The sequence below is a fragment of the Plecotus auritus genome (assembly GCF_963455305.1).
Source record: "Plecotus auritus genome assembly, chromosome: 3".
NCBI lineage: Eukaryota > Metazoa > Chordata > Mammalia > Chiroptera > Vespertilionidae > Plecotus > Plecotus auritus.
This window is the reverse complement of record NC_137772.1, coordinates 52,955,006-52,969,335: the sequence shown is the minus strand read 5'-3', so window position 1 is coordinate 52,969,335 and position 14,330 is coordinate 52,955,006. Positions and strand designations below refer to the sequence as shown.

At 43.9% G+C, this 14,330-nt stretch overlaps 1 protein-coding gene across 4 annotated transcripts; it reads left to right on the top strand.

The window, feature by feature from the left end:
* Positions 1-1,791: 1,791 nt before the first annotated feature.
* On the top strand, positions 1,792-10,017 carry SLITRK5 (SLIT and NTRK like family member 5). 4 transcript variants are annotated; one of them, XM_080662513.1, is made up of 2 exons: positions 1,792-2,521; positions 5,785-10,017. In XM_080662513.1, exons 1-2 carry the CDS (start codon positions 2,455-2,457, stop codon positions 8,676-8,678), a joined length of 2,961 nt encoding a protein of 986 aa, XP_080518639.1. In that variant the 5' UTR covers positions 1,792-2,454; the 3' UTR covers positions 8,679-10,017. The 4 variants fall into 4 exon arrangements, with proteins under 4 accessions (XP_080518639.1, XP_080518636.1, XP_080518637.1 ...); XM_080662510.1 differs by lacking the exon at positions 1,792-2,521 and adding an exon at positions 2,603-2,711; XM_080662511.1 differs by lacking the exon at positions 1,792-2,521 and adding an exon at positions 3,115-3,279.
* Positions 10,018-14,330: the final 4,313 nt, after the last annotated feature.

Genomic DNA, 14,330 nt, shown 5'->3' with positions numbered 1-14,330 from the left:
CTTCATATCACAGTATTTTCTCAAAATTCCCTTTCCTGCAGAGGAGCCTATAGAGACACCTAGTGGGAAATTGTAATAGTGGCTTCTCAGGCTATCCTTAATATTGACTTAATGATAGAAAGTTGACATCATTTATTTATTTGAACCCTAAGGAGTAAAACTGAAATAGTTTCAGTGTCAGTTTTCTAACAAAACTCTAACCTAATTTAATTGCAAACAAGTTTAATACTTTTTAGTGCAACAAAATTTATTTTAATTAGAATAATAAATATTTAAAATAAATATACAAAACCATAAATTGGACTAAAATTTGATACTTTATTGCAGCTGTGAAGATTTTGGTAGGTAATAAAATAGTGAACTAAAAATAAGTCCAATAATTGGTTAAGGCATTTTTACCTTTTCAGAAATCCTATTGTTTATCAACATTGAAAATTATGTCTGTCATAGAACAATATTTATATCCCAAAAGTGTCTAACTGTAATTTATATGTAATTTTAAAATTATGACATTTTAAAACTTTCATTTTGAAAATATAAAAGTGACTTAATACTTTAAAAATCAATTTTCTAAAACATTTCAATCATGTTAGAAGATAATGCAAAAAATCTAGTAACAAGCCTTTTATGAATGCAATTTAAGTTGCATGTTTATACGATGTACCTATAGCAAGTGGCTAGCATGCCTAGGCCAAAGGTTTCTAAATTTAACAAGAAGTTGTATTACAAGATTTTATTTTCATTATCTGATATTATGGATTACTTCTTTTCTCTCTTTCCTGCATGTCCCGAATTTTAACAAAATAAACAAAATTGTTTCCAACAAAGTACGTATGGCTTAACTTAAAAATATTTGCAAAACATTGTCAGAAGAAATTTCAAGAATATTGCAAAATCTCAGGAGACTGCAATGTTCATCACCTCCAGAGGATGTGGGAAGATACGTTTGTGGCTTTATACATTAGACTCTAGATTAATCCTATATTTAATCAGGATTTCAAAACCACAATGTTATCCAAAATGTAACCAAGGAGGAGACAATATCGGGGTTAAGATAATTCCAAAAGATACTACATAATTCATTCCAAAGTAAAATGGATTAAATATATTTAAGTGGTAAAACTACCCAATTATGAAAAGACACAGCTTGCATTGGGCTACTTATGATCAACTTTTTTTTTCAATGCCTGGGATGGACTGCAGGTTTAATATTACAAACACTGGAAATACACTCCTTATGGATATAAAGACCCCCTTTTGGGGAGGGTAGTGTCACGGAAAGAACCAGGAATACTTACTGTAGAGATGAATCTAGTGGAGTTTAGCAGGTGACTCTTCAAGAAACTCGCTTTCTATCGATACTGCATTTACTTAGGGGTTTCCAGCTTTTTAGCACACACCAACTATATTCAGAAATATTTTCTCTGAAAGTAGTTGCTATTCCCTTGTATCGCCCACACATACCTATAAAACGTAATTCTTAAAAAAAAAAAAATCTAGCGCCCTTGTTTGCAGCTAGAATGAACCACTCCCTCTTCCAGGGTCCTTTACAGTATGTACATGAGACAGCAGCAGGGGCTGCATTATTCTAAATGGCAGGGGGAAGGTAGGCGATCAGCACAGGGCTGGAATCAGTCTGTACTGACCGCCAACAAGCCTGGCGCTGTCGGGGTTATTTTCACTCCTCCCTTTTCCAATCCGAAGATTGCACAGTCCCACGTTCGTGTTACGCACATGGTCCAAGACTCCTCTGTCTCCTGCAAATGTGACATCCAAGGGGGGCTCCGGTCGCGCCGCCCGAGCCCAGCCGGGGACGCCTCCGCCCTCGGCTGCCACCTATCGGCCACGGAGCGACCGCTTTGCCGAGGGCCCACCATGTCTGCTGCAGCTTGGCTCGCACCAGCCGCGCGACAATAAACAAGCGCTCTGGACGGGGCCCTGCGCCCGCCCCGGAGCAGATGTCTCAGAGACCCCGGCGATGCTTACCGCGCTGCCACCTCCTCAGCGCCCGGAAGGGAAGACGCGACTTTCTCTGAGTTTTTTAGAGTCGCCGGGCTGCCGGGACACGCCACAGGCGTAGAACAACGACTGTTCCTGTCCCCCCAGACCACCCAAAGGATGTCGGAGATACAGAGTTCCAAATAATGACGATCGATCGTGTGCTGCATCTGGGAAAGGGATAGGGAAAAAATATAAAATACCCTGCACACAGCGGAAGCGCTGAAACCGCCAAGAGGATGCGGGAGCCGAACAAACACTAAGTGGAGACCGCGGCGGCGGCGGCTGCAGCGGGCTCAGCACGGGGAGAGCGGCGGCAGCATCCCAGCGCGGTGGTCGCCTCTACGCAGGGGGGTGGGAAGACTACGCAGGGGGGGCGAGGACCGTGCAGGAAGCCGCAGCCGCCGGGGGAGCAGCTGGAGGGCCGGTGCCACCTTCACTCGCCCCCTCACTACCATGTACAGCGTGCGCTGCAAGAAGAAGGCGGGCGATGCATGCACACCCCCGCGCCCCGCTCCCTCCGGCTCGTCCCAGAGCGTGCGCCACTGACCAGGGGGGAATGTGCTGAAGACACTCCGGAGGAGAGCCGAGGGGGGAGGGGAGGGCCGGCCGGCGCGAACCCTGGGCGGAGGGTGCGAGGAGCCCTAGGCGGCTGGAGGGGGCGGCGGCGGCTGCTGGCTGGAAGAAAGTTGCCCCCTATGCAGATGGCAACTGTAAGTACCCGCCCGGGGTGTGCGGTGAAGGATACGGGGGACCCCGCGATCACCTTGTGGCGCGATTTGGAGCGAGTGTACCAGTGAACGTGAGTGTGAGCGGGTGCGAGTGGTCCGCGGGGCTGACCGTCACGTTGAAGGTGTCGGCGGGGCCAGGCAGCCTTCTCCGCCCCCCCACTCCTCCTCCAGCTCCCTCCCCGCCCCGCCCGGCCCCTGTTCACCGCCCCTACCGCGCGGCGCCTCTACAGCGGTCCTCTGCCGCCCCCTCCCCCTCCCTTCCCTGCCCGCTGCTCGCGATCGCCCCCCTCTACCCACCCACCGCCCGGCCCGCTCCGACTACTGCGGAGAGCGACCGGGAGAGCCGTTTGGGGAGACCCGGAGCCCGCGGTCGCCACCGCGGCGGCGGCCCCGGGCTGGCGGCGTTCGGGCGCCTTTCCTCTAGCCGCGCGGACTGCACTAATCGGCGCCAACTCGCCCCTTTTAGGCTTGAGAAACCCAGAGCACACCCCGAAGAGGTATTTTTTTAAAGGGTGGCTACAATGAGTGGGCCCTGGAGATGTGAGACGGGGTAAGTCGGCCGATTACTTTGCAAAAGAGGCTCGTGTGTGTGTGTGTGTGTGTGTGTGTGTGTGTGTGGCGACGGGGTGGCTTTTTTTCCTCCCTCTCCTCCCTCCCCTCCTTCCTCCCCTTCTCCTTCCTTAGCTTTGGGGCGGGGTGGGGGAGGGGGAGCCTCGCGTCTTGGAACTCCGGGTGCTTCTGCCTGGGCCGCTGTGGGAACAGCTGTGCCCTGAACGGCGGGTCCGGCCTGGGTGCTGGGCTCCAGCCCGCGAGGCTCCGAGCTGCTTAAGGGGGATGTGCAGGGCGATGATCCGCGGTCTAAATTCTTTGGAGGAAAGCAAACACAGCCCCCCCGCCCCGCCCTCCAAAAAAAAAAAAAAAGCTGATCATCTGAGAATGTGCAGCGCACCCGCGAATTTACATCGAAGGTGCGTTTCCGTGTCAGAATGTCAGCCTTCCCCGCTCATTCAACTTTATTTTCTCAAATTGTCGGGCTCCTTTGCTGGCAAGCAGGAGGAGAAAGGGAGTGGGGTGAGAGGAAGCTCTTCGACCCTGGCTAACAAGAACTGAATTAAAGTTGTGGACGCTCGAGTTTAATACCGGCTGGACACAATTTGCCATGGGCTGTCAGAAGGGGTGGGAGGTGAATGGGGGCGGGAAAGCACAGAGAGGGAGGAGGAGGGAGGGGAGGGGGAGGGGGAGGGGACCCAACCCGGGCTGAATGGATGTGCAGATTTGATCCAGCGGAGAACCGAAATTTCAAGGTAAACATTTTGCTTTCCTAGTGGGTGTTTTTTCCGCTTTTAAGCCAGGACGTGTTTGCCGTTGCGTTGGGAGGTCGAGGATACTTGCGAGTATCTATACCCTGTGATTCCGATTCTTCCCTGCACGTCTGGGTGGCCACACGTGAATGATTCGCAGGCACACTCGCACATGTGCGTGTGAACGCGGGGGCTCTTAATAACATGGGCTGGATGCAGCTCGGGGATCCAAATCGAGATCTCCATTCCTGAACCCATGACTCCGAAATGTCTTGGCTTTAGTTTTGGATTGCGATTGGACATCCGACTTCGGTGGTGGTGTGGCTAAGGCGCGGGTGACCAAAGGAGAGGCATTGGTTCCCCCAGCAGCGGATTTCCACCCAACGTTCCCTCCCTCCAACCAACGCAACACGCACTCACACACATTCACACACTCGCTCCATTTATGTCCTTTCTTTTATGAGTGCTGCTGTCGAGTCGAAGTAGGAAGTCGAAGGAAGCCTTTAAGGGGACAAAAAGAAAGCAAGGAAGAGAAGGGGGAGGGGATCAGATTGATTCCTTGGGGAAATGAGACTCGGATATGTAAGCACTGACCTATGTCACTTGCTGTTCTTCCCTTCTATTTTGTCTTTAATCAGCCCAAGTGCCCTTTCCCCAAGGAGGGGGAGGGACGGGGGTTAAGCATTGACAATTAAATGTAGTAAGCAACTCCAAAAATGGGGATGCTGGCACTGTCGTAGTTCAGTCCAGATCTTGCTAATTCAGTAGGGTTAATTTTGTATACCATGGCAATCAGACGTGTAGCCCCAGGTAAGGGGCGGGGGGGTGGCGCTGGCCCTTGGTTCACTTTTAGCTGATTCCGGGTAAGCAGTTGGAATGTCCTCTTTAAACTCCAGGTATGGGGACGTATTCTGGGATTGCGGATGCCTTCGCAGAGCTCTTTGCAACCCACGGTGCAGAACTATTTCAGTGGCTTAGGGATGCGGTTTGGTAGCGTCGCTGACATGATCAATGAGAAGTGGATGCAGGGCGCTCTCTGAGAAGCACTGTTAAGTGGCACCGTGCATGCAATTAGGATGCTGATGTGCTTAATAGCTCGGGTCGTGAAGTCCACCATCAAAGCCAGCACGCTCTCCTTCTTCTCCACTAAAGCTCCCGTACACAATTGGAGATTCAAGAGCTTCTTTGGGGTCCTTTTGATGCATTGTCTTACATCCTTTATGACTCTGAAAAGTATTCTTTAGGTTCCCACCTTGTCATATTGTGGCTCCCTGCCTTTCTGTGAAAATGGGAGACCTTCACTGTGAACTGTTAACTGAAGAGATTCTGAAAGAAGGGCAGAGTGGCTGGGTATAGGTGAGGTGGGGAACGTTGTAAAATGGAGCTTTTTTCTCTCCTAAATTAGAACCATGGAACTGAACTGACAGCCATTTTATGTATACTTATGGGTTGGCTTTGAAAAGGGAGGGGGGCCCAGGAAGCACACTAAAATGGGACATTATCTAACCTGCCCTGATCTTGTAAAGAGCAGCATTTCCTGTTGTACTCATTAGGAAATGAAATCAACATTTAAATCAAAATGACTGTCAGATTTTAATAAAGTCTGGAAATGTCCATGTTGGAGGGGGGGTGTCATTCATAGCCCCCCCCCCACTGCATTTCAGAGAAATAGATTAAGGGAAAAGAGACTTTCTGAGTGATCCCTTAAATTCTTGTCATATTCTGTTGTTTCCTTTTTCCTTTCTCCCTTGCAGGAGGTAAAATGCACACTTGCTGCCCCCTGGTAACTTTGGAACAGGACCTTCACAGAAAAATGCATAGCTGGATGCTGCAGACTCTAGCATTTGCTCTAACATCTCTCGTCCTGTCGTGTGCAGAAACCATCGATTATTATGGGGAAATCTGTGACAATGCATGTCCTTGTGAGGAGAAGGACGGCATTTTAACTGTGAGCTGTGAAAACCGAGGGATCATCAGCCTCTCTGAAATTAGCCCTCCCCGTTTCCCAGTCTACCACCTCTTGTTGTCTGGAAACCTTTTGAACCGTCTCTATCCCAATGAGTTTGTCAATTACACTGGGGCTTCAATTTTGCATCTGGGTAGCAACGTTATCCAGGACATTGAGACCGGGGCTTTTCATGGGCTTAGGGGTTTAAGGAGACTGCATTTGAACAATAATAAGCTGGAACTTCTGCGAGATGATATATTCCTTGGTTTGGAGAGCCTGGAGTACCTACAGGTCGATTATAATTACATCAGTGTCATTGAACCCAATGCTTTTGGGAAACTGCATTTGTTGCAGGTGCTTATCCTCAATGATAATCTCTTGTCCAGTTTACCCAACAACCTTTTCCGTTTTGTGCCCTTAACGCACTTGGACCTGCGGGGGAACCGGCTGAAACTTCTGCCCTATGTGGGGCTGTTGCAGCACATGGATAAAGTTGTGGAGTTACAGCTGGAGGAAAACCCCTGGAACTGCTCCTGTGAGCTGATCTCTCTGAAGGACTGGCTGGACAGCATCTCCTACTCGGCCCTGGTGGGGGATGTGGTTTGTGAGACGCCCTTCCGCTTACATGGGCGGGACTTAGACGAAGTGTCCAAGCAGGAACTTTGCCCCAGGAAACTTATTTCAGACTACGAGATGAGGCCGCAGACGCCTTTGAGCACCACGGGGTACTTACACACCACCCCAGCTTCGGTGAATTCCGTGGCCACTTCTTCCTCTGCTGTTTACAAACCTCCCTTGAAAACCCCTAAGGGGACACGCCAACCCAACAAGCCCAGGGTGCGCCCCACCTCTAGGCAGCCATTCAAAGACTTGAGCTACAGCAATTCTGGCCCCAGCATCGCCTACCAGACCAAATCTCCCGTGCCTTTGGAGTGCCCCACCCAGTGCTATTGCAACCTGCAAATCTCCGACCTGGGCCTCAACGTCAACTGCCAGGAGCGAAAGATCGAGAGCATCGCAGAGCTGCAGCCCAAGCCCTACAATCCCAAGAAAATGTATCTGACGGAGAACTACATCGCGGTGGTGCGCAGGAGCGACTTCCTGGAGGCCACGGGGCTGGACCTCCTACACCTGGGCAACAACCGCATATCCATGATCCAGGACCACGCCTTTGGAGATCTCACCAACCTGAGGCGCCTGTACCTAAACGGCAACAGGATTGAGAGGCTGAGCCCGGAGTTGTTCTATGGCCTGCAGAGCCTGCAGTATCTCTTCCTCCAATATAATCTCATTCGTGAGATTCAGCCTGGGACTTTTGATCCGGTCCCAAACCTCCAGCTGCTATTTCTGAATAATAACCTCCTGCAGACAATGCCCTCGGGCGTCTTCTCCAGCCTGACCCTCCTCAGGCTGAACCTGAGGAGTAACCACTTCACCTCCTTGCCGGTGAGTGGAGTTCTGGACCAGCTGAAGTCACTCATCCAAATCGACCTACACGACAACCCTTGGGATTGTACCTGCGACGTGGTGGGCATGAAGCTGTGGGTCGAGCAGCTCAAAGTGGGCGTCTTGGTGGACGAAGTCATCTGCAAGGCACCCAAGAATTTCGCTGAGACAGACATGCGCTCCATTAAGTCGGAGCTGCTGTGCCCAGACTACTCTGACGTGGTGGTTTCCACGCCCACGCCCTCCTCCGTCCAGGTCCCCTCCAGAACCAGCGCGGTGACCCCCACCGTGCGGTTGAACAGCACCGGGGGCCCTGCGGGCTTGGGCGCGGGCGGGGGTGCGTCCTCCGTGCCCTTGTCGGTGCTGATCCTCAGCCTGCTGCTGGTTTTCATCATGTCTGTCTTTGTGGCCGCTGGGCTCTTTGTGCTGGTGATGAAGCGCAGGAAGAAGAACCAGAGCGACCACACCAGCACCAACAATTCCGACGTGAGTTCCTTCAACATGCAGTACAGCGTGTACAGTGGCGGCGGCGGTGCGGGCGGCCACCCCCACGCGCACGTGCACCACCGCGGGCCCTCGCTGCCCAAGGTGAAGACGCCCGCGGGCCACGTGTACGAGTACATCCCCCATCCCCTGGGCCACATGTGCAAAAACCCGATCTACCGCTCCCGAGAGGGCAACTCCGTGGAGGATTACAAAGACCTCCACGAGCTCAAGGTCACCTACAGCGGCAACCACCACCTGCAGCAGCAGCAGCAGCAGCAGCAGCAGCCGCCTCCGCCGCCGCCGCCCCAACCGCAGCCCCCGCCGCAGCTGCAGCTGCAGCCCGCGGAGGAGGAGAGGCGGGAAAGCCACCACTTGCGGAGCCCAGCCTACAGCGTCAGCACCATCGAGCCCCGGGAGGACCTGTTGTCCCCGGTGCAGGACGCCGACCGCTTTTACAGGGGCATTTTAGAACCAGACAAACACTGCTCCACCACCCCCGCCGGCAGTAGCCTCCCGGAATATCCCAAATTCCCGTGCAGCCCTGCTGCTTACACTTTCTCCCCCAACTATGACCTGAGACGCCCCCACCAGTATTTGCACCCGGGGGCCGGGGACAGCAGGCTGCGGGAACCGGTGCTTTACAGCCCCCCCAGTGCTGTCTTTGTAGAACCCAACCGGAACGAGTATCTGGAGTTAAAAGCAAAACTAAACGTTGAGCCGGACTACCTCGAAGTGCTGGAAAAACAAACCACATTTAGCCAGTTCTAAAAGCAAAGAAACTCCCTTGGAGCTTTTGCATTTAAAACAAACAAGCAAGCCGATACACACGGTGAACATATTTGATTAATTATGTTGTTTCAACGTTTAGAGTGAAGTGCCTTGGCACGAGATTCTTAGCTTCGGCGGAAGATACTGAAAGGGTGTGCAATTTCCTTTTAATTTTACACGTGGGGAAACATTTGTGTAAACAGGGCACATCACTTTCTCTTGCGTGTGGGGGAGGAGAGGAGTAGGGGGTTTTGGAAGGCAATTTGATGCACGGGTGACTTATTAAAGGTAGCAGTCATTTTTCTGGCGGTTGGAAGTGCTAAGAATGGTGGAAGATGACAGCGCATAGATTCTACTCTTCCTCTTTTGCTCCCTTCTCCCCTCCCCTTCTTCCCCTTTAAGCCGCGGGTGGGTCTAAATGGCTTTTGTGGAGAGATTAGCACACCCCAACTTTAATAGAAAGTTCATTCTCTTCTTTTCCTCTTTCTCCTTCCCCTTCCTCTCTCTGCTTCCTTGCTCCCTCCTCTCTCATTCCTTTTCTTTCTTTTAAAAGGATGTGTTTGTATGCATTCTGGACATTTGAATTAAAAACAAAAGTATTGTGATCTTGAAAGGATCACCATAGATGTGGACAAATCATTAAAATTACAGAGCTATATGATCCATAATTGATTAGTCAAAATAACTTATTGATGAAATATACAAATATTTTATTGTAGCACCTATTTTTATATGCACATTTAGCATTTCTCTTTCCTTCACTATTTAGCCTATGATTTCCACAGAGGTGTCGCACTATATTAGAAGCTGCATTTCCAAAATTGAAGTGATATCAGGAAGGCATTTTAAACCACTCAAAATATGGAGAACTTAATGACAAAATTTTAAAGCCAGTGCAACCCACCCAATTGGATCTGTAATTTAAAAAAATAACTGATTGTATCCCAATATATATTAAAATATTAGGGCAATTAATTGGGCCATTTGGGTGAGAATCGGGTGCAAGTTTTGGGTTTTATTAGAGAAGATTTCAAAGTATTTTTTATTAGTCAACCAAAATGATGTATTGATTTGACTACTATTGTAGCCGATTTTTGATTGTTTAACCAAACACCGTTGCATTTGTACAGATCCACGTGTTCTAGCACCTCAGAAGACCAAATGATGGACTGTACAAATTCCTATACAATGTCTTTATCCCTCTGGGCAGCAAGCAATGATGATAACCACAAACAGGATCTCTGTAAGATGGGGCTATTGTTGTTACAGTCTTATATGTATCCCAGCACATGTAATTTTTTAAATAGTTTCTGAATAAACACTTGATAACTATGTCAAATATGAGAAATTGAAGTAATGATTACTTAAAGTGCAAAAGAATTAGCTATGTGTGAGTGACTGAATCTCCATTATTAACAATTTAGGACAAAAAAAACTAATTATCAAATTAAAAAATATATAGATGTTATTACACCTATGGTGGTTCACAGAATTATGTTTTTCTAAATATGTCATTTAATGTGTTTATTAATGAAATTTTAATTGTATACTTCTTTTCCTTATTGAAGTATTCATCTAATACATGGAGCATGGTAAGTAATATATTGCATATTCATTTTTCTTCCAATATTGTGTATTTTTGTCATGTCAATATTACTTATTCAGTCTATAGGTTTCCATAGTTTCATAATTTTACTTGCATAAAATTACCTTCAATAATTATGAAGGATACTTTATCTCAAGTTTATCCATGTCCTAAATGTTCATAATGTTGGCAGGTATAAGCCGTCCACCTCTGAGAAAGGTTTGCCGGTGAATTGAGATTCATATTTAAGGGTAGGAAATGTTTGAATTAGCCTAAAACTTAAAGAGCTTTGTGCTTCATTGCTATTGGTGGGTCTTCCCATAATCTCACCTGAAATGTGTACAATATCAAGGACTGTTCATGAACTCTATGTTTAAGGAGCATTTTCCATGGCATTCTGCCACAAAGAGGCAGCATTCACCCATGAGTAAATTGACAGTAACTGCTTGAATTCAGGTTGAACAGGTGATAATAGTTTTCCTGAGGAAATATATATATATTACATTGGCCAAGTGAAGTAAATTATCCCCATTCTGTGCAACATGTTCCCTTCCAAATTCTTTTCAAAGGGAAAGTAACAAGATTAATGATGCCATGTGATATCATGAAAAATTAAAAATGTATCTTACTTTTTCATCTACCTCCTCCACATTAAATTCAGGATTAAAAAAGAAATATAAGTAGCAGCATTTGCTTTCACAGTTGAGGCTGTAATTAATTTATCTTCATTATGGGAGTTATTTTTCTTTTAAAAATGTTAAAATCACTTCCTCAATATTAGTATATGTAGATATGGTAAGGTTGTATAAATTATAGAATGCAAAGTGGAAACCTCCATGTAACGAGGTGTTTTTTTCTTAATTAATGCGTAAAATAGGAAATAAGAATTACGTGAAATTAAAGATGTAACTCCAAAACAATTCTGTGATGCATTTCAAAGATTTACAAAATAATATTTTAAACTAGCACTATAGTATATAACCTTGTCACATACCCTCTTTTTAGCTGGTTTATTTATACCTCTATTGCTCCTAAGGTGCCCAACATTATTTTAAATCTCAAAAATAATTATATATAGATTTATGAAAAGAGGTTACTTCTAACTTCTAAATTATATTTACCAAAACTATTAACAAGATAAAGTAAACATAATTTCTCTAATATACTTGAAATTTTTAAAAAATGTACAATCATGAAACTTGAATAAAATTAAAAATTAATTATTTTTTCTCTTTACATGGTTTCCTGTCAATACAGTAACATATACAATAGAACATAAGTTGTGTGGTTTTGAATATTTGATTTTTGTTTTTTGAGAATGTTCACTGAATAAATCGGGCATATCAGTGGCATATGATTGGAGTAATGGTCCCTGCATACACTCTCTTCATAGAATTTTGGAGAACAACATAAGTAATGTTTCAGGCATCAATTAAAATTTGGATGCAAACTAAGCTTATTTTTTGTGCTTGTTCTATTTTATATGTTGTGTAATCTCATACAGATATATTTCTAGGTAGATATCATAAAATCTCATTTTTATCTATGAATGATTATAGTGTAAATACTTAAATTATTTCAGAGAAAATAAATATATTCTGTGTAAATGTAGATAATTTGTATGCTAATAGTCAAAATCATTTACAGCCAAACTTGATTGAAGTTATGAGTTAATCAACTTTAGCATAAATATCATACTTGGAACACATCTCTTTTTTAGGCAAGAGTATCACCTTTAAATATGTGAGGTGGAAAATTTTGGTGAATGTCCTAGATACCCAAGTCAGTCCCACTACTGTTCCCTCAATAGCAATTAGGAAAATCAAACTATTGGATAATGAAAACATCTACACATAATGCAGAAAAAGTTAGAATTTAAGACCTTAATCTAATATACCAGTTTCTTGCCCTATATCATTAGTTCTAGTCTTGTTACTAAGTTATGTTGTTAACAAATTATTCAAATTAAATATATGTAGTTTTATTTCCATAATCTAACATTTTTACTTCTTTCTTTTCTTTTCTTTCTTTTCTTTCTTTCTTTCTTTCTTTCTTTCTTTCTTTCTTTCTTTCTTTCTTTCTTTCTTTCTTTCTTTCTTTCATCTCCCCCTTTCCTTCCTCCTTCCCTCTTCTTATGCTTTCTCTTCATTATTTTTCAGTAGGTCAAGGGAAAGAGTAAGAATAGTTCAGTCCTTGTTTGAAATGCCAAAAACTGGCTACTTAATTTCAAGAGCTCAATAGATTGTTTCCAAAGTCACATAACTTCAAATTAAGGAAAATAAAGCAGACCACAATAGTCTTCTAATTTTTTTGGAAATACCCATTTGTACTTTTCAGATTCCTCCAAACTGAAATATTTTCAGGGGTGGCAAAATATTTGGTATAATTAATTTTAAGAATAAATTTTACACTGAGAAAGAACTAAAAACAATAAAAGAACCAATTTAAATGCTAGAACAAAGGAACATTTAATTATTTCTAAAGGAATAAAATGTTGGGAAAGTAGTAATTAAACTATTGTTAAATTAACTATTTAACTTATGGATAATGTTCCTCAAACCCTTTTAAGTTCTCTACATTTTCTCAAATACAAATATATGACAATGAAATCAAAGTAGTTAGATTGCCATTAGTCATGTGCATAAAAATAATTATCTATATTCAAAGGAACCTTATGTAATTAATATTACATTTGGCAACTGTGCATTTTATCATTAATACCTTTCTATAAATATTATATATATTTCCCTCATTATATGTAGCATGTATGTAGCATACATAATATATGTATTATCAAAGAGAGTATTTCATACTTTTCATCTAGTGTTTTATATATATATATATATATATATATATATACACACATACACATACATATATATTAAAATGTATATATATATATTAATTCTCACTGGAGGGGAGGATATGTTTTCCATTGATTTCTAGAGAGAGTGGAAGGGAGAGAGGAGGGGGGAAGAGAGAGAGAGAGAGATCAATCTGAGAGGGACACATTGATTGGTTGTCTCCTGCCCATGCCAATACTGGGGCTAGGGAACTTGTAACCAAGGAATGTGCCCTTGACTGGGAATTGAACCTGCAAACCTTTAGTCCGCAGGCCCATACTCTCACCACTGAGAAAACCAGCCAGGGCTATATTTAAATTTTTACAATTATTTTAAATTATACTTTCTATTGGTTAGGCTGGGATAAAGAAATAATGGTATGCCGTATATTTGATTGTGATAATAATATAATACAATTTTCTTCCTCTGTTTATAGCAGATCATTTGACTTACAAACACAGGTCATATGTTTTTTATGGTAATTGTACCAGTATTATAAAATGAATAGCTTTTGGCCCTGGCCAGTGTGGCTCAGTTGGTTGAGTGTTCTCCCATGAACCAAAAGGTTGCCAGTTGGATTCCTGGTCAGAGCACATGTCCAGGTGGTAGGCTTGATTCCTGGTAGGGGGCAGGCAGGAGGCAACAGATCAATGCTTCATTCTCATATTGCTGTTTCTCTCTCTCCCTCTTCCTTTATTTCTAAAAATCAATAACAATTTTTTTAATGAATAGCGTTTGTACCCATATTTTAAAAGAATAATATTTGCCCTTAAGTTTAAGAATGACTTGAATTATTTCTTAATAAAAAGCTTTTGACAATCAAAACATACATTTCACAGAGAATTGATTTAAAGCAAATATGAAATGATTTGATTTTCTCATTTTCTATTTACTATTAAGATAAAAATGTAATGATACATTGCATAATTTTAAGTACATCAGATACATTTTTGTTAAACATTAGGAAATTGATCCTATAGAAGAAAAGTAATATTGCTAGTGATAGGTTGAATGGAAGTCTTCCAAAGAGGGTTGTTGTTTTTTTTTCTTAATTAGGTATCTCTATCAGTGAAATGAAGGAATATTGTATAGTTGTACTATAAAATAAACAAAATTATATGTCTCTAAAAGTATAAACCATGAAACAATGTTTTTCAGGATTTTTAAAATATGTTTTTATTGATTTGAGAGAGAGAGAGGAAGGGAGAAGGATAAAGAGATAGA